The sequence below is a fragment of the Corvus hawaiiensis genome, chromosome 10, assembly GCF_020740725.1.
Source record: "Corvus hawaiiensis isolate bCorHaw1 chromosome 10, bCorHaw1.pri.cur, whole genome shotgun sequence".
Taxonomy (NCBI): Eukaryota; Metazoa; Chordata; class Aves; order Passeriformes; family Corvidae; genus Corvus; species Corvus hawaiiensis.
In genome coordinates this window covers 4,998,331-5,022,677 of record NC_063222.1, presented here as the reverse complement: position 1 = coordinate 5,022,677, position 24,347 = coordinate 4,998,331, and the positions used below count along the sequence as shown (strand labels likewise).

Sequence of the window (24,347 nt, the reverse complement as noted above, 5' to 3'; positions counted from 1 at the left end):
GGGAGGGATTTGGGAGCGGGTCTGTCTGGTCATGTCCCTGAAGGGCACGGGGGGGAGATGAGCTAAATCCTGGCCTGAGTCCCCCTCCTCTGTGCATGGGGCATCCTGAGTGGGGAACGAGGCTGTGGCTCTGTCACAGCTCTGACCGGAGCCGGGTGTCCCCGGCTGGAGGGACTGCGGGGGTGGCCAGGATGGGATGTCCTGGGACAGGGCTCACTGAGGAGCGAAGGAAAACGCCCCTGCTGCAGCCAGGGGCTGCAGGGTGACACCAGAGGTGGGTTCAAAGCAGCAGAAATGCAGGATGCAACACGCAGGGGGTGGGGGGCACCCACGCGCTTGGGTGCAGGGCCCGGCGTAGGGAGGCTCTCCACCCACGGCTGGGATGGGAGTTTGGGCCCAACACAGATTTTCCCCATGCCAAAATAATTTGGCAGATTGAACCCAACTGGGGTGGAATGGGGATGTTGATGAATAGGGGTTTCTTTGCTAAGTCTGCCTGGGATGGGCTCACACAGACTCCTCTCCTGGTGTGGTGCTTCACCAGGATCCCTGTCTTCTTCTCCCAGTCAGAGTAAGACCCCTCAGAGATCTGATCAAATCCAATCCCAGTCAGATCCCTCCAAGCTTGGTCAGCAGGTCAGGTGCTGGGGGATCTCCCTCTGTGAGACAGGTGTGTTAGAGACATGCCCATGTCTCCAATCTGAAAATGACCAGCAGAGCTCATCTCCAGGGATGCCTTGCTTCCCCTTGCCATTCATTCTTCTGGGAGCTAGGAAATGGTGAAATACAGAGTGGATTGGATCAGGTGAACTTGTTCTGAAGCAAAAACTTCTGGGGCTGGAGATCCTTCCTTGGCATCTATAGGCTTGCTGTGAAGGTGGCTCCAGAGGGGCCTCACTCAGCCAGAGCTCAGCTTTTCACACCAGTTCTTGCAATGGAGGAGGATGCCAGACAGGCAGGCTGGAGTCCAAGTGTTTTCAAACCCACTCTGTCTGGAGACGCAGTTAGAAGTTGAGCTTAGTCCTTGGCCAGATCCTGCTTTGATATGGGATCTTCTCCTTAGAGCCTAGGCATGGCCTTGGTGGGAGGGCTGGGGTTTGTGGGCTGTAGGGAGCTCTTAAGGCTCTATATGAAGAGTGGTTTTACAAAAACATCTGTGTTATTGGAGAAGCCACTTGTCCAAAGTGTCCCCATCCAGCCTCACTTAGCATTTGATACTTTCAGTGTCTGTCCCTGCAACACCCAGCCAGTGAGCAGGGGGCGTTTGATTTCTTTTATCCATTCATCCCCATCCAACAAGACTCGTAAGTTGAATTCTCTCTCACATGTTAGATGCCTTCTTCTTTGCTCAGAGCAGAAGCTGTGGCTGCCTCATCCCTGGAAGTGTCCAAGGCCAGGTTGGACTGGGTTTGGAGCAACCTGGTCTAGTGGAAGGTGTCCCTGCCCATGGTAGGGGGTGGAATGAGATAGGTTTTAAGGTTCCTTCCCACCCAAGCCATTCTATGATTCTTCTGTAGATGCTCCTGTTCCCCCATGGAAGTGATCCGGCTGATCTCCTTCACTCTGAGCCCAGGCTGAGCTCGCCCCTTCCCCACCACAGGCATCGTGCCTTGGTCGGTTACAGCAACCTGGGTGTCATCATGGAATCGTTTAGTTGGAAAAGACCTCTAAGATCGTGGAGTCAAACCATTAACCCAGCACTGCCATGTTCCCCTGCCTATCTCAGTGAGCCCAGTGGTGCTGGGGAGTAGCACAGGAGCTGTGGTGAGCGGGATAACCCTGCCGAGAATGCTGTCTCTGTGCTAGTGGAGACCAGGTTCCGAGGGTTGGGTGGCAGGCACCTCGGCACGGGAACCATGTCCCCACTGTCCCCAGCGGCATCTGCACAGCTCCGAGCGCAGGGGGCCGTGGTGCTGCAGCCGGAGTGCCTGGGCTGCAGCATTGCGCTGGAAGAACTGCCCTGAAGAAAGTCATGGAAAACAATGGGAATTGTTCTCTGCCTTTGTTCCCTTTCCTTCCCGGATGTCGGAGGAGATGGAGCCGCGCTCGGCTGCCGGCGGGTGGGCAGAGCTCGGCTGCCGGCGCTCCCGCCTTGGCACCCGGGGAGCTGCCGAGCCCACCGCCCGCTCTGCCGCCTGCCGGCTCCTCCAGAGCCGGAATCGTCGCTCGTAGAATAATTAAAGCTTGACGCTGTCATACGAGTGAGCGATAAAATTGGCCAGCAATTCTGTGTCAGGGGGCAGGAGGTTTTCTTAGGGCTGCAGGGCAGAACGATGCTAAAGCTGCTGTTTGCTGCAGGGACCTCAGCCCATGATCACAGCCCAGATTTGCTGCCAGCACTGGGGAGGGGATTGTGGTGCCCACACCCTCCCGGGGCGGGTGGTCTGAGGTGGGCTTGTGGCAGAGAAGTTGCTGACTGGTTCCTAACCTGGGAGCCACGGGGCCATTTCGGTCCAAGCAGCACTGTGCTTCCCATTCTCTATCCCTGCCAGTCCTCAATGGGCCCGAGCATGTGGGGGCAAATCCCTGGGTTTCCCTGCTGTGGCTCTTTGTGCTGCTTACCACCATCTGCCTGTTGAGAGCTAGTGCGTGCGGTCACTGCCCAGATCAAAGGGCTACAAGCAAAGGCGGAGGAGGGCTTCCCCCAGCACTGCCAAGGGAGATTCCTCTCCCCATGCCAGAGCCAGCCCTGGGGCTCAGGTGTTACTCCAAGGCAGCCTACAGAGAGAGATCATAGAATCAGAATCCCCAAATGGTTTGTGTTGGAAGGGATATTAAAGCTCATCTCGCTCCAATCCCCTGCCACGGGCAGGCACACCTTCCACTAGCCCAGGTTGCTCCAAGCCCCATCCAACCTGGGCTTGAACATTTGCAGGGATGGAGAGTCCACAACATCTCTGGGCAACACTCAGCACGGGGCACTTGGCATGGGGTTTGCCTGGCCAAGCTGACAGTTCCCCCACACACAGAGCCCCTAGGTGTGATTGTTCAGCCTGGTGAGCTGCTGATCCTGATGCAGGAAAGCTCGGATGTTTCCAAACCCCCAGCTGCTCTGCACAACCCCAGGCTGTTGGGACAAGAGCTGTCACTGAAGGAGATTAAAGCACAGGCAGTAAGCATGGAACAGGAATGTTGCCTCCTTCCCCTTGGCCTCGGGAACGCTGTTTATTCCCTTTGTGGAGAGATCTCAGCTGAGCTCAAAGCCAAGCAGAATTTTCCCATTACAGGTGGAGCAGGGGATCCAGGCAGAGCTCCTGGATCTCCTGCACCACCACCAAGTGACCTGTGAGCCCCTCTCCTGCTCTTTTGCCTCCATGTAGACCTGAAATCTACAGAAAATACCCGGAGCACTGTTCCCATAGTTGGCATGCTCATGGCTGCCTGGGTTGGATGCTGTCCATCCATACAGAGCTGCCCTACCGGAAAGTGGTGAGTCTGGGGATCCTACAGCTGCAGGGAGGTGGCTCAGCCTCTTCAACAGGTTTGGGCACACTGGGGGAAGGTGACAAAAATTAAACCAACTGTATCAACAAGGGACAGGCAATAGTGAAGGGCTGTTGGTCATAGGCAAGGGCGAACCGAGGGGAGATGCAGCTGTGGGTGCTGCACAGCCCCATCCGAAACAGCTCCGGTGTGGAAGCGTGGTCCCAAAGCCTGGCTTCCCTTGGACTGGCGAAAGTTAAGTGTCTGCTTTCTGGAGCCCTTTCAGAGCCTGCCAGCTCAGCTGCCATGTGTCCTCCAAATGCGGGGCAGGATGCTCAGCTTCCTCCTGGCTGCCTGGACGGGGACATGCGCTGCAACCCACGGCCTGCTGCCATGGCCAGAGCAGGCTGGGGGCTCCCGGCTCCTTCGCTCCCTGAGGCTGGCAGTGGGTGTGGGGACATGGAGGGCCCTGGGACACGAGCGATGCTGGTGGCTTGCCACTGCCTGGCAGGGATTGCTCCCGAAGGCAGCTCCATGCTGGGAAGCTGGCAGCAGGACTTGCTGCGTTGGGGTGGCTTTGTGCTTTTTTTTGGTGGTTTTCCTAAAAACGGTGCCTTTTGCAATCCTCCCAGTCTTTCACAAAACTTTTCCTGGCAGAACCTCTCCAAAACTTCTGGGAATTCAGCTTTTGAAAGGCGTTGGGGTTAAAGACATTTGTGCTTCTGTACAATGCTGACAGGTTTCCTGGTGTGGAGATTTCTTGCCGGAACTCTGCTTTATGATGGTGGGTTGGACTCAGGGGGCTGAAGTTGCTCCAGGAAACACAGGGAAGATTTTCAGCCTGGGAAAAAGGGCAGAGGTGACAAAGGGAGGAGCCTTGGAAACAGCTGAGGATGGAGACCTCATCCCACCATCCTGGGGATGGTGTTCCAGTTGCTGAACCCAAACTGTGGTTTGGGGAACTGTGATCTGGGATGTCACTCTGAGAACAATTCCCCCCGTCCCCTTCATAACTGATCCCAAAGGGCTGATCTTCACCCTGCTGCTCACGCAGGTGAGACCAGCTCTGCGTGTTCACCACTGACCTCCAGCTCTACCCCTGTGGATGTGAGTGTGGCAGGCTCTGCTGGCTCTTCTGGTGCAGGCAGGAGAGTGGGCAAAGGCTGGGGACACCGTGAGATGGGCATTTGTCCGTCAGTTACTTATGGGGTCCCTCAAAGCTTTGCCCCTGCTGATGCCTGCACGGCGTTTCAGGGAAAAAATACTTGATGAATTTAGAGGTCTTTTCCAACCTAAAGGATTCTCTGATTATATACAGATGTCAGGAATAAAGACTGAAATGAATAAGGCATGAAGCCCTGAAACATGACTTTGTGTCTGCAAATAATAAGGAATGAGTTACAGCCTTGGAAGAGCAGGAACGTTCCCCCGTGTGCAGGGTCCAGCCGATCCTGGCATGGATGAGGTGCCCTCCTCACACCATCCCCTGCGTGAAAGCTCTGCTTGCAATGGATTGCCTACAGATGGGTTTCTCAACCTTTCCTAACCCAGGGATGGCCAAACCTTTCTGGTGAACATCCAAGGATCATTTTGTTCGGAGCCACCACATGGTTTTATTTATGTCCCATGCGAATTAGGCAAACGTCTCACTGTTTGTCTCTTTTATTTCATCCCCTCGTGCTTGCTTCTGCACATAGGAATGTGTGCCTGTGTGCTTAGGAACTATTTTGCAGACCACTTCCGACTGTCCTTGGGACACGGAGCAGGTCCTGGACCCAGTGTGGCAGCCAGGAGCGATGTGTCCCTGTCCTTACTTCACATCACAGCTCGGGTCCCCAGGCAGGGAGGAAAGTGCCGGGCACTGCCCAAGCCACTCCACCATCTTCTGCCATGCCAGCATCCCCAGCCCAGCAAAGGGAAAACCCTTGAGGACCTTCAACATCCCTGTCCCGACCAGGAGACTGTTCCTTAATGTGGCTGAACAGCAGCCTGAGCCCACCATGTCCTCTGTGCTCTTTGGTGGGGGCTTCAGTCCCTCCACCTCCTGCCTGGAAGTCCACAGATCCCCCTGCGTCTGGAGGGGACACCCAGAGCTGTGTCCGTGGCTCTGAAGATGTCCCCACTGACTATTTTTTTGGCCAAGGAAGCACTCTAAGGTGGCTGCATTCCCTTCGGAAAACCAATCGACCTGGAATCTCTGCCAGGACTTTCCCTCCCTCCTTCCCTCTGGACCCTCGCAGAGCCTCGGCAGGAGCCTTCCCCAAATCCATCCCCTGCTCAGGGCGGCGCTGCCAGCTCCCAAAGCCACACTTAACTTGACACATGTGTGCAACCCTGGGAAATGTGGTGGCTCTGATTCTTATTTGTGATGCCTTCTGCAGTTCCAACCTGATGGGAGCCTCTCCTCCAATTCGCCACCTCACTGCCGGACATGCTTGGAACACCAGTCTCCATCTTGCCATGGCTTGGGGTTCCAGTGACGTGGCTGCTCCCAGTCCCAGCCCTGGTGGATGTCCTCAAGGGTGCGGGGAGAACCAGGAGGGACTGTGCCTGTCAGGGGAGATGGGATGATTTGTCCTCCTGCATCCCTTGGGTTCAGCTCCTGCAGCTGCCATTTGGGACTCCCAGCTGGCATTCAGGGCCCCCAGTTGCCACTTGGGCCCCCCAGGTTTGGTTATGGCTCTGCCATTGTACACCAGCCCTAGCATGAGGATGAGGATGATGAGGAGACAGCAGTGCCTCACCTCTGCAGCTCTCTCTTGCAGAGAGGTTAAGCTCTGTTTAAGCCCGATCCTGGAAGAACCCTAATTTGGGGGATGCCCAAAGGGAGGCTGTTTGGAGAGGGGGAGCTCCACGCTGCCCTGCTAGGCTGTTGGACAGGCACACAGCCACTCCCCAGGCTCTGGGACAGAGGAACCAGCGTTCTGGTGTTTCAGTACAGCTCCTCTTGGGATTTGGGACCGAGGTGCGTGCATGGTGCTGCGCTCCACCATGGGCTGCACTCCTTGGGCTGCACTCTAAGTCCCAGCACGGCTGATTTCGGGGTGTGGACAGACTGGCAGCAAATATGGCCATGGGTCTGGCTCTGGCTGTTCCTCACTGACAAAACCCCCAGTTTGCGACACAATTTTTGGCGTTTGGTCCTCGCCATCCGCTTTCTATTCCAGCGCTCGCCTTGCGGGAAGGCTTTGGGGACGAGGGGGGTGGGAGCCTGTTTCAATTGTTTGGGGAATGGAAGAGACTCGTTCTGTGGCTGGAGGAGCCCAGCAGAGCTCACTGTGTGCAGGGAGCTTTCCCACTGCTGAGGCTCCCCTTGGAACAGCAGAACCTGGAGGGTTTCTGAATCAGTGGCATTTTTGTGGCTGGCCCTTGGGATGGAGCCTTGCCTGGGGCATGGGATGTGCATCACCGGCCTGGGACAATATTGGAGGAGAAACATGCAGGTTTGGGGATCTGGCTTATTTTTGGGCATGGTGGAATGGGCCAGAGGGGCCAGAGGGTCTCTCATCCAATACAAGCTGAAAACCAATGCGTTTAGGGGCAGGAGGGTTCCCACCCAGGTGTCTCCAGGCAGGGGCGAATCTCCCACCTACTCCCACGTGAGCCCGGGAAAATGAATCACCAAAAATGAAAGGAAGCAAAGAAAGCAAGCAAAAAAATAATGATTAAAAAATCCCTCCCCAAAGCCGCCTTCCAGAGGGTTGGGCAAAAGATAAAAGCTCTCGGAGGAGCCGGGACTCCTCCTCTCCCACCACCGACCTCTCATTTAAATGTCTGTGTGCAGGCTGCAGCCGGCACTGCCTCGGCGGCCGCCCCGGGAGACCCCCGCCAGCTCCCGGGGACGATGCCCAGGCAAAGCACCGGCACAGAGCCGGGGTTTGGCAGCCTGGGGTGACTCGGCCCCGGCGAGGACGGAGCGGTGCCGGGGTGCCCGGGGGGTCCCGCTGCAGAGCATGGGAGAGCCCCCAGCGCGCTGAGCCGAGCAGCGCCGGCCAGGGCACGGAGGAGTGGACAGCGGGGGGGTCCCAGTGGATGGACCCCCTAAAGCCAGGCCCCCGATGTCGGCGGCACTGCTGCTCTGGGTCGTTCTCCTCCGCTGGGCCAGCGGCGGGGGCTCCATGCGGGGAGGCCGGACGTGGCAGCACTGCACAGGTAGGAGCGAAGGGCGGGCTGGCTGCAGGGTGTTAACCCTGCTGGGAAACGTGCTGGGACTGCTGTGCCCCCATGGGTGGGCTGCTCGCCACGCTGCCAGGGCAGACCCCAGAAGGCGTGCTCTGTTTTGGGGGGCATGCCCCACGTGGGTCGGCCTCTCGCTGGCAGCCCAGCCCCAGTATTTCGGTGCTCGGTGTCCACTCAAGTGATGCTTCAGGTGCTGCCAGAGCCCTGCCAGCACCCACGGACAGCAGGATGTGGGGTCATTCCTGTGCCTGCAGCCCCCGCAATGCCAACCGGGGAGCAACCAGCCCTCTCGGAGCTCTGGGAAGAGCTGTGGGTCTGTCCCTGTGGCACAAGCGTTGTCCCAGGCTCTGCTGGAGGCAGACGGGAGGGGAGGGGAAGGACTGGAAGAAGGAGAAGAGAGCCATGAAATCCTTTTGGAAAGTCCCTCCTGCCCCGGATTCTTCTGTGCTCTGGCAGGCACCACCTCCGCCCTCCCGGCAGACAAAGTTCCCGTCCCACCGTCCCCAGCCGAGGAGCTGGCAGCTCCAGTGGCATTTCCGAGACGAGCCTGAGCCGAAGAGGATCCCCATGCCCTGGGTCTGCCGTCCCATCCCCATGCCTGTGCTGTGTGGGCAGCAAAGCCTGAGCTCAGTTTTCGGGGCTGCTTGGGCCCAGGCTCTGTGTGCTTAGGGCTTGTCCCAGTTAGGTGGCAACTGTATTTGCATTTTGTTACAGCCCAGATGATGTGAGAGATCGGAGCGTTTCTGCCCACTGCCTCCTCCCCGAGGCGCTCCAATCTCTCTGGGCGTGTCCTCGCTGTCCCCAAGCAGCTTTGGCTGGAGGGATCCTGGGGGTGCCGAGAGCCCAGCATCATCCTGGGGACCCCAGCACGAGGTCCCCTGACACCACTTGTGCTGCCCAAGCTGGGCCTGCACTCCCAGCCTTAGCAGTGATGGATGTGGGAGGCAGACTGGGATGCAGATCTTTGGGTTTAGGGATTTGGGTTTGGTCTTACGACTTGGCCCCTTCCTGGCCCACAACCTCCAGCCGCAGCTGAGCTCTCCCCCAGCTCATCCTCACCATCTCAGGGGCAACTAGGGGCTCCTAAACCCCTCTGCAAATCCAAGCCTGAATTCAGCTTGTACTTTTTGCTGGAAAAAACAGGAACTGGCCGTTCCCTGAGCAATGCATTTCTGAAATAAGCTGTTCCAGTTAAAACTCCCCCGCCAAGACTTTGCTTTAGGAACAGCTTAAACCAGCAGTGGGGTGGGCAGGGGGCACACAGAGCTGCCAGGGTGGGAAGGACCACCCTGCTCTGGGCTGGATGGAGCCACATGAGCAGATTCCTCCTTGTTCCTGCCCACCTGGAACTGGGCTGGCCAGGCGTGTCCGGAGGAAGCGCTTCCCTTCTCCAGCTGGTTTGGATTCAGACACACAGCCGAAACTTGCTCCCAGCTCCCTCCTTCCCAGCTCTCCTGCTGTGCCCCAGCAGCCCGGATTTATTAGTACAAATTGGAGCTAAAAGCCAGGTCTCAGCGGGGTGGGATGGAATCAGGGATGTTTTAGTGTAGCCAAGTGCTGCTTCATCTCTCGGGCATCATCTCCTTTCTCTGCCAGCATAGCATTCAAAAATAGAAACAGGACGGCCCAAGGCCAGGAAGGTCGGAGAAGTCCCCACAGCCCTTCCAGTGCCGAGACGTTGGACCTGGCACTGTTCTGTGGGGTGGCACCTTGTGGTGCTGTTGTGCTGTGTGTTCTCACCGGGGCGATGCCCTGGGGCAGGGCACGGCGTTTTCTTCTCTGGGGAGAGGGTAATTGCTTCTAATGAGTGGTTTTGGTGCCTGCTGGGAGAGTGCGTGTGCATGTGTGCAATTAGGGCTGGGTCGGGAGAGCCTGAACCAGGACTGCAGGGGCAGAGCTGTCCCCGGCGCCCTGTGGACAGAGATGGGGACGGGTTGCCGTGCGAGCAAATCTGTGCTACCGGATCCTTGCCTGCTCTCCTGGCTCCGGCTGCGGTTGCTGATGGCTGGCAGGTCCCAGCTCCAGTGTCATCCTTCAGAGCTGCATCCTTCATTGAGATGGTTCTGCACACTTGGTGTTCCTGCTGTGGCGATGGCGATGCCAACCTCGTGTCTGAACGGCAAATCTTGCCTCTGGCCCTGGATCAGGGGCTCGGGGCAGACCCCAGGCAAGGGCCAGCAGGCTACCGTGGCACGCCAGGCCATGCTGCTGCTGTGGAGCACCTCAGCCGGAGCTGTGGTACCCCCATCCCACAGCGGGACAGGGTGGCGTGGCTTCCCCCGCCGTGACGTGCTCTGTCTCTCGGCACAGACCTGCGCCCGCTGGACATCCTGTCGGAGGCGGTGCCGGCCGGGGGGCTGGCCCGCGGCATGCGGGTGTTCCAGGTGCAGGGGGTGCGCGGCTTCCAGCTCTCCGCCTCGCGGCCCCGCGCCCTGGGCTTCCCCGCCTCGCGGCTCTTCATCCACTGCGACCGCTTCCCCGAGGAATTCTCCATCATCGTCACGCTGCGGGCGCTCCGCGGCCCCGCCAAGGTAAGCGCGGCCGGCGGGCACGGCGCGGGCACGGCCCGGCCCCGCAGGTGAGAGCCCGTCCCTCCCGCAGAGGAACGAGTACATCTTCACGCTGATGGTGGAGGAGAGCCCCAGCGTGCTGGTGGGGCTGCGCTACGCCCCCGACAAGCTGCACTTCCTCTTCTGGAGCCAGGAGCGCGCCGGCGGCTGGCAGACCCGCGTCACCTTCCCCAACGTGTCCCTCTCCGACAACCAGTGGCACACGCTCGTCCTGGCTGTCTCCGGCCAGTCCTTCTCCTTGACGGTGGACTGCAGCATCCCCAAGGATGTGTAGGTTGGGGGCGGCGGTGGGGGGCTCAGCAGGGTGGGCAGGGTGATGTTCCTCCCCCAGCGTCTCCTCCGGCCACCAGCAGATGCTGTGAAATTGTCCCCTACCTCTTTTCTGCCCATCCCCAGGGTGGTGGAGACACCATTTCCAGCCTCGCTGTCGGTGAGGAGAGCCAGCTTCTACCTCGGCAACAGGCGGAGAAGGAAAGGCGTGTTCACGGTAGGTGCCCCGTGGTGTGGAGTGGTCGGGGGTACCCAGGCGTGCCCGGGGTGCTTGTGGTGGCTGTGGAATGACCCACAGCCCTCTCTCAGTCCCCTACGCTGGCAGGGCTTGGGCCATGGCACAGGAAGCAGAGGTGGCTGTGGGTCCTTCCCATGTGGAGGCGGTGAAAGGCAGCTGCAGCTCCAAGCCCTGTGCTGGTGCTCCCCTCACATCAGCTGTTAGATTGCCCCCCTGGGCATCTGGGATCTGGTAAATGTGCATGAATCTCACGGACACTTCTGTATCCCAGGAGGGAGGGCAACAAGCGGAAGTCAGGCAGGGAATCCATGGCATGAATTCCCTGCAGTTCCCATTCTGTGATCTGGCTGGACTTGGTCTCCATCCCTCCACTCCCACTTTCCCAGGGCTTGCTGAGACAGCTTGTCCTGCTGCCAGGAGCCGATGCCACCCCTCGGATATGCCACGCCGTGAACTTCAAAGTAGCAACGCTCTCTGTCCCCACTGTCCTCCAGGATGTCCCTGCAAAGCCAGTGAGCAACGAGGTGCTCAAATACCCCTACGGTCAGTGCCCCCATGGTCAGTGCCCCTATGGTCAGTGCCCTCTGGCACAGGCTCTGTTGGCTGCCTCTGTGAGGAAGGGTCTTTGCATGGGGCTGGGAACGAAGCAGAGGGAAAGAGGGTGTTCCCAGCACCCTGCTTCTCAATGTGTGTGTGTTGGGATCCCTATCCGAAATCTCCCCGAAAAGACGGGGTGGCCCTGCCTGGGTTGCTTGGCAGAGCTGGGCTCGTGTCAGTGGCCCCACACAGGGTTTTCCCAGTCTGTGGCTTCCCAGATTTGTGCTGGGATTCCATTTCCCCCATTGCCTGGTGCCCATCGTCAGGATGAGACCAGGACATTCGCTCCTCCTGCCTCTCTGCTCCTCCACTGTGCACTAAGAGGCTCCTGCCTCTCTCCTCTCTGTGCCCAGAGACCGACATGAAGGTGACCCTGGGGGCCCGTCCACGCTGCACCAAGCAGGAGAAGGCGCAGTTCTGGTTCAATGCCTCCCGACGAGGGCTGTACCTCTGCAATGGCAGCACCTGGCTCTCCATGCTGGAAGGTACTGGTGGGGAGGGAAGGAGACCTTTGCAGCAGAGCAGGAGCTGAGATTTGCCCTTGAGACCACTTTGGGATGGGAATCAGCAGCAGAGTGAGGGGCTGGGGTGTCTCCCTGTCTCTCCCCTGCTTGGCCAGGCTTTGCTTTGCTCTCGGTGCCCACGAAACTTCCAGAGCAGCTCTGGATTCAAGTGCCTCTGTGGTGCCTCCACCTTCTCCACATTATCTGTCCCCCCTGGGGATTTTCTGGGCAGGATGAGCTCCTGACCTGTCTGAGCAGGACAGCTCACCCCATGGAGAGCCATGCTCAGGGAGTTGGGGTGCTCCTTTCCGTGGGTTTCCAAAGGCACTGGTGCTCCTGGTGCTGAAGCATTTGTGGGATGGATAAGGGGACACAAAGAGACCCATCAGCTGCCAGAAGTACTGGGGGGGATTGGGAGGGTGGCAGACACAGGTCTCAATGTCATCCAGGCTCTGGTGGGACACTTTGTAAGGAAAACAGTGGGAGTACCAAGGGGGAAAAGGCAACCAGAGCCTGACTTGGATGGGTGTTCTTCAATGATGACAATGGATTTCATCCACTGGCACTCTCCCACTCGCTCCAGGCTGTCTGCCCAGGATCCCTGGAGAGCACATGGAGGACGGGATATGGCCCTAACTGAACTGTCCTTCCCTTCCCTCCTCTCCCAGCATTTTTCTTCTGCTGATACCCACAGGGTGGGTTTGGATGAGCCGTTTGTTCCTCACAGGAGCTAGCAGTGACTGGACCCCCTGTCCTTCCCTACCTCTGGAAGTCATCAGGATTGGCACTGTGTCCCTGTTTCCCCAAGGAGAACTCATGCTGGGATCTTAGTGACCTGTGCCCCTTGGTGCCACCAGCACTGGCCCTTCTCCTGCCATTTGTCCCTTCCAGTGCCCATCCATCTGCCATCAGGGCTCCTCTGGAGGTTTCTGCTCCAATTTCTGGCATTAATTCTGTCTTAGTCTTCTCTAACCTCTCCTCCTCTCATCTCCTCCTCGTTCTCTTGAGGATAAGTATATCCAAGCGATAGAAATCCGTGGCATGGGGTTCTTTCCTGCTCCCAAAGGACACACTCTGCTCCCCGCTGGAGAACAGGCAGGGCTGGATGGGGCTGGATGTGCTGCCCATCGAGGTGGAATCAGCCTCTTACCACCCCTTGGTTTGGCCCTTCACCCCCAGTGACACCAGGACCTTCATTTGCTCTGCACAGCAGCAAGTGCTGCCAAGCCAGCCCTCAGGGGGCCCCTGTCCAGCTAAAATCACCTGGTTTTAACCTCATCCCTCTCTTTTATGGGCTCCCAGTCCAACACAGGCTGGACTACGTGGAGGAGTACCAAAACCTGGTGACCAACTCGGAGACAATGGGCATTGAGGTCTTCACCATCCCAAAGGTGGGACTGTTTGCAGCCGTGGCCAACCGGGTCACGCCCCCGGGATCGGCCATCTACAGGTGGATTGACGGGAAGTTCGTGCACTACCAGAACATCCCCACCTACCAAGCTCAGTCCTGGAAGTATTTCACCATTGGGAAGAAGGTGAGTGTGCCAGGAAGATGCCCCCACGTTTCAGGATATTAAATTGCAGCTGCTCCACCCTGGCTTCTCTGAAGCCCGGCGTCCTGGGCGTGGTTTAGGGGTGAATGTCTCTCTCTACTGTCTTTGATGGGGTCCTGCTGATGCACATCATCTGGGGCTCTCCAGGGGCTGCTGGCTCATCTGTGGACTGCCTGCTGTGTTTTTTTATGTTGTTGAGACACATCTACATCCACCCAGGTGATTGCCAGCACCTGGCACAGTAGGTAACTGCATCTCAGAGATCCACCTGTGGTCTTAAAGAGCCACCAGAGCCTGCAGTTCCCTCTTGAAACCCACTGAGTCCAACCTGCTGCATTTTTAAACTCGCTTGCCTTTAAATTATTGCAGGACTTCAGAGCCTCCTCTCCTCCCCTGGGCAATCTGCCTTGGGACTTGAGCAGAGGATCTGCCTGGTTCCTCTCCCTGGGAAGCTACTTAGCACTTTGGAGGAGCCCCAGGAAAGCCAGAGCCAGCTCTGTGCAGGGCTCCCAGGGAAGCTGGGATTGTTCCCCCTCTGTCGTGACCCACCCTGGCTTTGTCCCCAGGGTGACTGCAGGGCTCTCCCATTGCCAGCCACATGCTCCAGGGTACAGAGGGGTGGGCAAAACTGCTGCCTCCAGGCTTGGGGACACCGGCAGCCCTGCTGGCTGGGTACAAACAGGCCATGTCCCCTGTTGGTGGCAGTGGGAACTGATGCTGGGCACCATCTCTGAAAGGGGGTGTGGTGGTGGTGGGGACAGTCCCTGATGCTGGGCTTCTGTAGAAGGCCTGGAAGTGCAGCTGTGTTGCAGCGCTGGCTTTGTGCTGGGAACGTGCCTGACGTCCCCAACATTGCTCCGCATCACTCCAGCTGCACCCTCACAGGCAGGAGATGGGAACTCTGGGGAGTCTCAAGGTGGTTCCCGTCAGCTTGGCACGTTTCTTCATGGAGATGGTGGCCAAAGAGGTGCTACACCAGCAGCACCCCCAGTACTGGTGATTCCAGTAGCCCAGGTTCCCCTCACAGGGGCAGGTGGGATGCACCTCTGTGGATGGCAGCACCTCGTTACTGCCCTGGGATCTGCTGCTGCTCCGCTGGGGTGGGGGCTCCTGGGGGTCCCTGTGGGTGCAGACCAGGGGACTTGAGACTCCTGGGTTGTGGGGATGTATCCAGGTGTTTCTCTTCCTACTGAAGCTGTTTCTGGAGGTGCGTCAAAGGGGCTCCCTGCACTGGTGCTTGCAGAGAGAGCAGAGCTGGGGATTCACCTTCTGTGAGGGGACAGGGGGACTCAGCACAGTCCTGTCCTTGGGGATGGCCACTCCTTGGCTGAACAAAGCCCCAGGCTGGTGCTGGCAGAGTCCTGTGCAGGCCAGGAGGCAGGAGACATCCCCACTGACTCTTTCTTCTTTGTGGGCTGTGGTCCTGTGCCTCTTTGTGGCCCAAACTGGGGCATAATCTCTGCTGCTCCATCTGAAGGGCACTGGAGTGGCACAGAGCCGGCACGACAGAGCTTGGATGTGCTCCCTGCCTTGCACTTGGCCACCTCTGCTGCACCACGCTTGTCTCTTACACTTGAGCGGGGGTTTCTTGGTCTGGAAGATGTTTTGTCTCAGGGAATTGCTATCATTATTATCCTTGTTATCATTATCATACCTGTCTTTTTTTGTTCTGAACCGCCTTTCCTTGCAGGAGGGTTTGTGAGCTGAACCTCCCTCCTTCCCCAGCGCATTTCGTGTCCATGCTCACCATTCCTGGGGCTGGAGGGGCGTGAGTGGAGACAGCTCAGCTCTCCCTCCCCCTGCCTAAGAGGCTGCTGGCTGCCAGTTGTGCCCCTGCCATGTGCAAAGACCCCCACAGGCCACTGCATCCCTGTCCCCTCTTTGTGTTTCTTGGGGACTGCTCAGGGACCCCAGCCAGGGCCATCTTGTCCCACACCAGCCACCTCCATCCCTTGCCCTCCATCCCACCTCCCCCTGCGTTTTCTTGTCCCTGCTCCTTTGAGAGGAGAAAACCAAGCTGTCCTGGCTTTTCCTTTTCCAGATCTTCCTGGCAGTGGCGAATTTTGAGCAGAACGAGAGGGGTCAGGAGTTCTCTGTGATATACAAGTGGAGCCGCAGGAAAGCGAAGTTCATCACCTACCAACGCATCACCACGCACAGCGCCAGGGACTGGGAGGCCTTTGTCATCGAGGGAGAGGCTTTCCTCGCTGTGGTCAACCACAGACAAGGTACCCAGCCCTCAATATTCCCTCCAGGCCCTGGGGTGGTATGTGGGACCCTGGCAGGTGCCCTCCTCAGAGCACGGTCCCTGTGCATCCTCTGGTGGAACGGGGTGCAGGGCAAAGCCAGGGAGGTGTGCACACAGCTGCCAGCGTGGGGTCCCTCAGGACACCCAAAGCCTTGCAGAGGAGAGAAAAGCCTTTGGGGAAGTGGCTGACACAGTCACCCTCTGGGTTTCTGACTGCGGGGGACAAGGACAGGAGTGGGGATGGTGTCTGTGCTGAATCTCTCTGCTTCTTTTCATTTTTATCCCCAATAATACATCACCTGGTAGCACCCCAGGCTGAGCCTTTTGTGAAGCCAGATCCTTGTGGGCACTCAGGAAACTGAGTGAGAGCCTGCTGATATCCCTCCCTGGATACCCTGCAGACATGATCCAGCCTCATTCCCCTCCTGGGCCATGAGTTGTTCTGGGCTGGGATGTGCAGAGGATGAATGGGTTGATAGCACAGCCCTAGCACTCCAGGGTGCTCCCAGATGGGTGCAGATGATGGGCCAGTGGGCTCCTTCCCTGCCATCAGGGCTGGCTCAGGGGGCAGCAGCTCCTCTGGCACCAGGCTCAGAGCTGGCAGCAGGCTGCTTGGGCACCTTGAGCTGGGCTGGAAACTCCCTGTGTCACCTGTTGGGCTCCATCAGGGCCACTTTGGGTGAGACCTGCCCTCGTGGCAGCGTGGTCCCTTTGGCAGCCATGCACATCACGCAGGGGCCAAGACCATCGTGGCCAAGCCAAACTGGGAATGTTTCCCTTAGAGGGGGCTGGAGGGTCAGTCCCTGAGCAGCTGCCACTTATCCCTGTGGCCATTCCCATTCTTCCTGTGGCCTTTCTTTGCCCAAGTCCCTGTGGCAATGAGGATTTAAAGGCAGCTGGGTCCCACACAGACATGAGGTCAAGGTGCTTGAGCAGAGCCCAGGAGCTGGATGGAGTTCGTGCTTCAGGGCTGGGGGGAAGCCCCCGATGTCAGGAGCTTAGGGACACAGCTGGGACTGGCCCCACTACACAGGGCCACCCTGTGGGACAGCCAGCAGAGCTCATCCACCCTGGGATGCTGGCACAGTGCCTCTGGAGTGCTGCTTGTGTGGGGATAAAGCACCTGCCTGTCCCTCCTCTGCCAGGGCTGCCACAAAGCCACCACCATGCGCTCGGGACAAGCTGTTGGTGTGTTCCACAGGATGGAGGCTCTAGGTCGGGATGGAGGCTCTAGGAATGGAGACACTAGGTAGGGATGGAGGCGGTCTTCAGGTAGGGATGGAGGCTGTAGAATCTCTCTGGCTACTTCTTGGGGAGCAATAGTTCGCTTGTGAACAGCCTCATGACCTGCTGGCAAATAGTCGCATAGCCAAGCCTGTTTCTGGGTCTTGTTTCTTACACAAACCAGGAATTGCTTTCCCTCACGGTGCACATCTGTCCGTCTGTCTCCCCCAGGGAACAACCACAACATAGACAGTGTGATATACAGGTGGAACCCCAGGACAGGGCTGTTTGAAACTAACCAGACCATTCCTACCTCTGGAGCCTACGACTGGGAATTTTTCACCATCGGACCATATTCCTTCCTGGCGGTAGCTAACACGTTCAATGGCACATCCACTAAGATCTACTCACACATCTACATCTGGCTCAGTGGCTCTTTCCAGCTCTTCCAGTCTATCCTGGTAAGGCTTGGCCACTGCTCCTCAGTCCCTGCTCTGTGTTTAGGCAGGGCAGCCACATCCAGCTTCTCATGGGCCTCCTTCCCCACAGACATTCGGTGCTGCCGACTGGGAGGTTTTTCATATTGGGGACAGAGTCTTTCTGGCTGTTGCCAACAGCCACAGCTATGACAGCGGGATGCCAGCACCCTCCAACTTCTACGCCATCAACTCCTCCATCTATGAGCTGAACATCACGGCCCAGATGTTTGTTAAATTCCAGGACCTTCTCACCTACAGGTACCTGTGCAAGGACTCAGGGTGCTCCTCGGTCCACGTCCTTCCCCTGAGCAACCCAGAGGTCTCCTAGAATCCCAGACTGGTTTGGGTGGGAAGGGACCTTAAAGCCCATCCAGTTCCACCCCCTGCCATGGGCAGGGACACCTTCCACTAGCCCAGGCCGCTCCAAGCCCCATCCAGCCTGGCCTTGGACACTGCCAGGGATCCAGGGGCAGCCACAGCTTCTCTGGACACCCTGTGCCAGGGCCTCTCCTCTTTTAGTTTAAAACTATACTCACTTGTCTCCTGGAGGGTTCCTACAGGCTTCACACTCCCAGGGACTGGGGCTGGTAGGGAGGGTGATGGCTCCTTGATACCAAATCCCGGTGGGAGCTGGGAGAAGGCCCCAGATTTGGGAATGAGGGTGGATTTCTTTCAGGAACGGCCTGGGAAGAGCAGGGTTTTGTGTGTGTCATCAGGGTGTCAGAGATTGGGGTGGGGTGGGCTCAGCCCCATGGACACACAGCCCCTCCTTCAACTGGCCACACAGGGGTCACCTCACCTGCCCCTCTGCTTCTTCCATCCCCAGTGCCCTGGACTGGGAGTTCTTCTCAGTGGGAGACGACTCTTTTCTGGTGGTAGCAAACTCCTTTGATGGCTTCACCTTCTCTGTTAACAGCATCATCTACAGGTACTGCAGAGGGCAGGCCTGGGGGGCTCGGGGGCTGTTCCCAGCAGGAACAACCCTGCATGGGCACAGCCTGGTGCATCTGCCCGGGGAGGATGGATAGGATTGATCCCAGTTTTCAGGCAGGAGTGGGAAGCCCCAGTGAGGGACATCCCACCCTGAACCACAGCAGGGAGATGGGAGATGCCAGCCCCATGCCTCAGCTTCCCTGCCCTTCCCTGGTGCCCAGCTCATGCCCCAGGAGCTAACTGCCTTCCCTGTGCAGGTGGCAAGGCTACGAAGGCTTTGTGGCAGCCCATCACCTCCCCACCGTGGGCTGTAGAGACTGGGAGGCGTTTCACACTGCTGAGGGCTCCTACCTGTTCTACTCCAGCGCCAAGGAGCCACTTTCCAAGGTGCTCAAGCTGAAAACCACCTGAGGCGGCCGAGACGCGCTCAGCTCATCGCCAGCACCAGGACAAGCTGGGCATCCAGGTGAAGATGGACCACTGAGCCCAGGAATAGCTGCAGCATCAGCTGGGCAGTGGCTGGCTGAGCTCTCTGCAGGAAGGGGGAAGGAGGAGGAGGAGGAGAAGGGGGAGGAAGAGGAGGGGGAGGAGAAGGAGAGCGGGGCTCCCTGCAGCCTGGTCCAGGGGCTGGCAAAAGGGCTGTTTCTCCTGGGAAAGCTCTGCCACCACGCTCCATGTCCTACCCAAGGTTCCTGGAGCCCAGGTGCATCCCCTGGCTTATCAGGACCGTGACACTTGGCAATTTGCAGTCCCCTGGAGGGACCCAGAGCTGCCAGTAGCTGTGGTCAAAGCTTGCACAAAGCCAGGGAAGGAAGAGACAGAGCAGAGCATGAGCTGCTGGGGTGGGTGGATGGCAGAGGGGAGTAAACCTGTGAGAAATTGCAGAAAAAGGTGGGTCCAGGCTTGGCTCTGCCTGCCTGGGGCTGTGATGTTCCTGAGGACCATCTGGTTTGACATTGCAGCCATTCTTCATGTCATCTTTGGTGGCCTCGCCATCCCATGCCACTGCCACGGGTGCCTGCCCACCCTCCCACTCTGCCATGGCTGGTTTGGGTCTCCCTCAACGAGTGTTGTGTGTGTTGTGCAGACCTGTTGGTGTGTTCAAGGAGCAGTGCTGGTCCTTGCTGGTCCGTGCACCTTTGCGTGGGGTTAGCGACTCCTGACAAAACCTGCTTTGCATTTGGACCGTTCCAGCTCCCACGGGCATGGGAAAAACCCAAAACTACTTCAGGTGAAACTGTGGCCTCTTTTCTTTTCCTCGCCTTTGCTGGGAGACTCTTTTGCTTAACCAGAGCTCTAATAAACTGTGTGCACCCAGCCTTTCTCCCACATGGGTAACCTAGCTGCTCTGCCCATGGCAGAGGCATCCCTTCACCCAGCAAGTCACCCCCAAATGTCCACGGCTGTCAGTGGCCCAGTGAGGACAAGGTGGCCCTGAGCACAGCAATGTGCCAGGGTGAGGGTGCCCCTCTGTTCCCCCCACCCAGGACCCACTGCCTCACCTGAGTGTCCCAGAGCATCTCTCAGCCTTCCCCAGACCCAGGTTTCCTGCTGAGCTTGGGCCACCCACCCTGGCACTGGGGAGCACTCAGGAGGTGCCAGCCCCATCAAGAAGGGCTGGTGGGTCACAGCCTGAGCCTTCCCAGGGTCCAGACCTGCAGGGTGAGCCTCTGCATCCCTCCCTCCTCTCCCTGTTCGGTGCAGCTGCAGCTGGCTCTGCCAGGAAGGACCATTTCTGCCTTGTGAGAAAAGGCAGAATTTGATTTGCTTCCATCAGGAAGGGGAAGATAAGGTGAGATAAGGCAAGAGCAGATGTATTTGGGCAGCTGGTCGCCGCTCGAGGCAGATTGAGCTGAGGGTGGAGGGGGTGGCACCTAATGGGGGTTGTGCTGGTACATTGAATTTAGGTGGGTGTGCTTTGGGAGAGATTGAATTGGAACAAGCCCCCCAGGCACCACAAGCACCACCACCCTCCCTGGACACTCAGCTCCCAGTGCAGCACAAACCCTCAGGGCTTTTCCTAAGTGCAGGGCTTTATTGAGGAAATGAGGGAAAAAATGGTTTTTGGAGTTCCCCCCGGCTCGCTGGAGGCAGGCAGAGGCTGCCAAGGTACTGCGGGGCCTCGGGGAGGGTGTCCTGCCCTCGGCAAGGCTGATCCCTCACTGGAGCCAGGATGGGGTGACCCCTCTGCAGTGACCCTCTGCACCCCAGGGACCTCCTGGCCCCACAACCCATCTCTCCTCCCATCTCTCTGTGCCAGGGACTTGTTCTCTCCAGACCACAAGTATGTGACTGGGGCTGCATCCAGCTCTGGTAGGGAGAAAGCGTCTGGCTGGGCATGTTCATCCCCAGCAACCTGATCTCGACGGACAGGCCTGCATGGGGTGTCCCTGGCATCCCTGCCCCGTGTCGTTTGCTCATACTCAGTCCGGTGTCTCTGGGGAGGGGACATTGGTGGCACTTGCCTGAAGAAAGCACTGGAGAATCCCGCCAAGAAGCTTTGATGCCCACCAGGTGGCCACTGGCTCCCTGCAAAGAAGCTGGAAGGTGGCACCCCAGCCCTGCACTACAGGGCGGTGCTGGTGGTCTCTGCGTGGGCCTGGGTGCTCGGCAGTGACTTCAGGTAATTCCCGTGCTTGCAGGCGGCCTCCCTGTTGTGCCGGACGTAGCAGATCACGTAGACGATGACCATGGCGAACCAGCCAAACATGGTGATGAACATGGCCACGTCCATGGTCCTCTGGCGCACGCTGCAGAAGTTGACGCCGGCATCCAGGACCTGGAGCAGCGGCTTGCCCACGTACTCCTGCCGCGGGGCCGTGTGGCAGGTGATGTCCTGGACGGAGTCGGGGTCCAGCCGTGCCTCCCACAGCACCTCCTGCAAGGCACACTCGCAGTGCCAAGGGTTGTTGGCCAGCCGGAGCTTGGCGTTGAGTGCCAGCAAGGCCTCCTTGGGAATGCTGCTGATGCGGTTGCTGGAGAGGTCGAGGGTCCGCAGCCCAGCTGCCAGCCCTTTGAAAGCTGCCCTGTCGATCTTCTCGATGGCATTCCTGGAGAGGTCGATTTCCTCCAGGTGGGACAGGTGCCTGAAGGCATTGCTGGGGATCCTGGTTATGCTGTTGGCATCCAGCTTGAGGAACACCGCATCGGTGGGGATGTCCTTGGGGATCTCCTCCAGGTGCTGGGAGCTGCAGAGGACAGCCTTTGCCCCTGCCTGCTCTGTGCACTGGCAGCTGGGGGGGCACGAGCTGCCCCAGGGGATGCAGAGCAGGAGGCAGAAAGCCTGGGCCACACTGGTGGCTGGTGTGGTGGTGGTGAGGGTCATCTTGCTGCCAGCCAGCTCAGCTTGGCTGCTGGTAGCTCCCTGGGGGTGGCAGCAGCTCCTGGGCAGCAGGACGGCCCCTCGGTGTTCCTGCAAGGCCTCTCCCATCACTGAAGGGAAGCTGTGGGTGGAGGGGATATGACACGGCATTATTTCCTGGAACACGGGGTATGGCTCTTGTATGGTGTGCCCTGGCAAAGGGGTGAGAGGCTGGGCTCAGGAGACCAGAAAACAAGGGTGGAGTGGCACTGGCTATCTTTTCCAGGACAGCTTGACTTGGTTGAATTAGAAATAGAGCTGTGGAGATTGAAACCCCAGCTCCCCTACCCCTATCTGTGCAGAGACCACTCAGGTGGACAAAGGGAGTGGCAGGATGGAGGTGTGGAGATGGGCCTGGGAGCCTCTGCCCCATCCTGCTACCAGTTTCCAGGGGGGATGTGGTAGTTTGCTGCTGGAGAACAGCAGCAGTAAAATCCTACCTCACCAACCCTGAGTGTTTAAAAAAAAATGATGAGTCAGACTCTGAGGATCATCAGACTGACTTAATCACCACCAGGATTTTAAATAACAAGATGTGGAGCTCTTTTGCTTTCCTTTTCCTTCCCTTCTGGTCTGTGAATTGGTACAAGTCATGTCTCCAAGGGTTTCACCAAAGAAGTGTTTGGAGGCGAGTTTGCTTCTTAAAGTAAAGAGTATGGTTTGATAGCCTGACTCTGGGGGCAGGAGGTGAAGAGAGGAGCCACTGCCTAGCACAGTAAAAGTGGTGATATAGGAACCCAAAAGGACACCCCAGTGCTGCCAGGGGCAAGGCAGGAGATGAAGCAGGTGGAACACCTTTCCTCTGCCTTTGGTGCTGCTCACGGCCCTCCTGCTGCCTTGGCCATCCTGGGAGAAGAGATCCCCATGGACGGGAGATGTGGGAGGCCATGGGAACCTTTCTCACGGGAATTAGGTGGCCCATATGATGTCATTATGGGCACCAAGTTGTTGTCCCTCTGGTACCAGCACCCTTCTGCTAATGGCATTCCCCTGGTAACAGCAGCATCCCTCAGGTGTGAGCATCCCTCTGTGGTACCCTGAGGATGGTCACACCGGAGGGATGCTCATACCTGAAGGATCTCTCTGTAGCTTTGCCCGCGGCCCTGCCCAGAGCTGTGGATTCTGCCCCAGGAGATGAAGCTGAGCTTCCCGGGAATCCTTCTGGCCCTGCAAAATGTACCAGGCTCTGGCAGCTCTGGCAGCTCCGTCTCTCCGGGGGAACAAGGACGGGTTATGCGATGCCGGTTCCCACCGCGTGGAAGGGCTCCGAGGGGCTCTCAGGAGTTGAAGCCTTCCCGGACCCCGGGGGTGATGCCCCGACCCGCCCTCCTGCCCTGCCCGGGGGCCGGGGAGCCGGGACCCCTCCGCGCAGCACGACCGACCCCCACCGTCCCCCGGCGCCCGGGAGTCCCTTACCGGCTCGGCCAGGGCAGCTGTGCTTCGCTCCGGCTCCGGCCGTAGGTGCTGTGCGGTGCGGTGCTGTGCGGTGCGGTGCGGTGCTGTGCTGTGCGGTGGGGTGCTGTGCGGTGCTGTGCGATGCGGTGCTGTGCTGTGCGGGTGCGGTGCTGTGCGGTGCTGTGCGGTGCTGTGCGATGCTGTGCGGTGGGGTGCGGTGCTGTGCGGTGCTGTGCGGGTGCGGTCCGGTGCGGTGCTGTGCGGGTGCGGTGCGGTGCTGTGCGGTGCGGTGCTGTGCTGTGCGGGTGCGGTGCTGTGCGGTGCTGTGCGATGCGGTGCTGTGCGGTGCTGTGCTGTGCGGTGCGGTGCTGTGCGGTGCTGTGCGGGTGCGGTGCTGTGCGGGTGCGGTGCTGTGCGGTGGGGTGCGGTGGGGTGCGGTGCTGTGCGGTGCGGGTGCGGTGCTGTGCGGTGCTGTGCGGGTGCGGTGCTGTGCGGTGCTGTGCTGTGCGGTGCTGTGCGGGTGCGGTGCTGTGCGGTGCTGTGCTGTGTGGTGCGGTGCGGTGCTGTGCTGTGCGGTGCTGTGCTGTGCGGGTGCGGTGCTGTGCGGTGCTGTGCTGTGTTGGTGCGGTGCTGTGCGGTGCTGTGCGGTGCTGTGCTGTGCGGTGCTGTGCGGTGTGGTGCGGTGCTGTGCGGTGTGGTGCGGTGCTGTGCGGTGCTGTGTGATGCGGTCCGGCCGCGATCGCGCTGGCCCCACCTGTTGCCGGGCCGGGCGGTCCCGCCGCGGCGGCACCGGGCGGTGCGGGGGCGGTGCGGGGGCAGGGGGCGGGGGGATGAGGGGACCAGGGTGGTGGGACAGCCAGGCAGCACCCCCTCGGGGCTGCGGGAGAGTGGCCGCGTGGAGCCCCGATGTGCAGAAATTAAGTGCTGCTAATGAGAGTTCAGCTATTTTTCGGAGGCTGCGGTCCGGGCTGCGCGTCTGGAAGCTTCATCAGCTGCTGCACCGCACGATCTTCCCTCCCCGGCCGTGCCCCGGCCTGCACCTCCCCGGGGCACGTGGGCTCTCAGCAGATGGTCTCCTGTCTCCCTCGGTGACAGGAGGCCAGGAGCAGGCATGGAACAGTCCAGGAGCAATGGGAGAAGGTGCTGTGCCATCACTTTGGAGCACAGCTCCCATACCAGCTCTAAACGGATCAAGTCGTCTCCATCACCCTGGTCTGCTGCAGGGTGTTCCTGCCCAAGGCAGGGGGCTTGGAATGAAATGATCATTAAAGTCCCTTCCAACCCGAACCATTCTGTGATTCATCCATCACTGGGGGTCAGTCTACAGGCAAAGTGAGTTTGTACAACAAGATTGGGGTGGGAATTGGGCTTATC

The 24,347-nt window shown here is 58.9% G+C and overlaps 2 protein-coding genes and 1 long non-coding RNA gene across 4 annotated transcripts; 2 read left to right on the top strand and 1 right to left on the bottom strand.

The window, feature by feature from the left end:
* The first annotated feature begins 1,409 nt into the window (after window positions 1-1,409).
* On the top strand, window positions 1,410-24,260 carry LOC125331026. The gene is made up of 2 exons (XR_007205821.1): window positions 1,410-1,449; window positions 24,213-24,260. It is a non-coding gene; the product is annotated as an uncharacterized LOC125331026 (long non-coding RNA).
* TSPEAR (thrombospondin type laminin G domain and EAR repeats) lies at window positions 7,186-22,250 on the top strand. 2 transcript variants are annotated; one of them, XR_007205820.1, is made up of 13 exons: window positions 7,186-7,575; window positions 9,913-10,133; window positions 10,204-10,442; window positions 10,569-10,659; window positions 11,067-11,223; window positions 11,631-11,762; window positions 13,083-13,315; window positions 15,375-15,561; window positions 17,037-17,266; window positions 17,355-17,542; window positions 18,111-18,212; window positions 18,475-18,683; window positions 20,860-22,250. XR_007205820.1 is itself a non-coding variant. In XM_048314867.1 (12 exons), exons 1-12 carry the CDS (start codon window positions 7,482-7,484, stop codon window positions 18,626-18,628), a joined length of 2,028 nt encoding a protein of 675 aa, XP_048170824.1. In that variant the 5' UTR covers window positions 7,186-7,481; the 3' UTR covers window positions 18,629-18,775. The 2 variants fall into 2 exon arrangements, 1 of the variants encoding a protein (XP_048170824.1); XM_048314867.1 differs by lacking the exon at window positions 20,860-22,250 and having other exon boundaries at window positions 18,475-18,775.
* Window positions 20,079-21,647, bottom strand: LRRC3 (leucine rich repeat containing 3). Its single transcript, XM_048314868.1, has one exon. It carries the CDS (start codon window positions 21,645-21,647, stop codon window positions 20,784-20,786), a length of 864 nt encoding a protein of 287 aa, XP_048170825.1. The 3' UTR covers window positions 20,079-20,783.
* Window positions 24,261-24,347: the final 87 nt, after the last annotated feature.

What these genes read in the sequence shown, in the direction of transcription:
- TSPEAR (XM_048314867.1), top strand. Translation starts at nt 7,482, where the DNA reads ATGTCGGCGGCACTGCTGCTCTGGGTCGTTCTCCTCCGCTGGGCCAGC. An exon ending in GGTGCTCAAATACCCCTACG is followed by an intron (nt 11,224 to 11,630) that starts GTCAGTGCCCCC and finishes CTCTGTGCCCAG; the next exon opens with AGACCGACATGAAGGTGACC. An exon ending in CAGGACCTTCTCACCTACAG is followed by an intron (nt 17,543 to 18,110) that starts GTACCTGTGCAA and finishes TTCCATCCCCAG; the next exon opens with TGCCCTGGACTGGGAGTTCT.
- LRRC3 (XM_048314868.1), bottom strand. Translation starts at nt 21,647, where the DNA reads ATGGGAGAGGCCTTGCAGGAACACCGAGGGGCCGTCCTGCTGCCCAGG.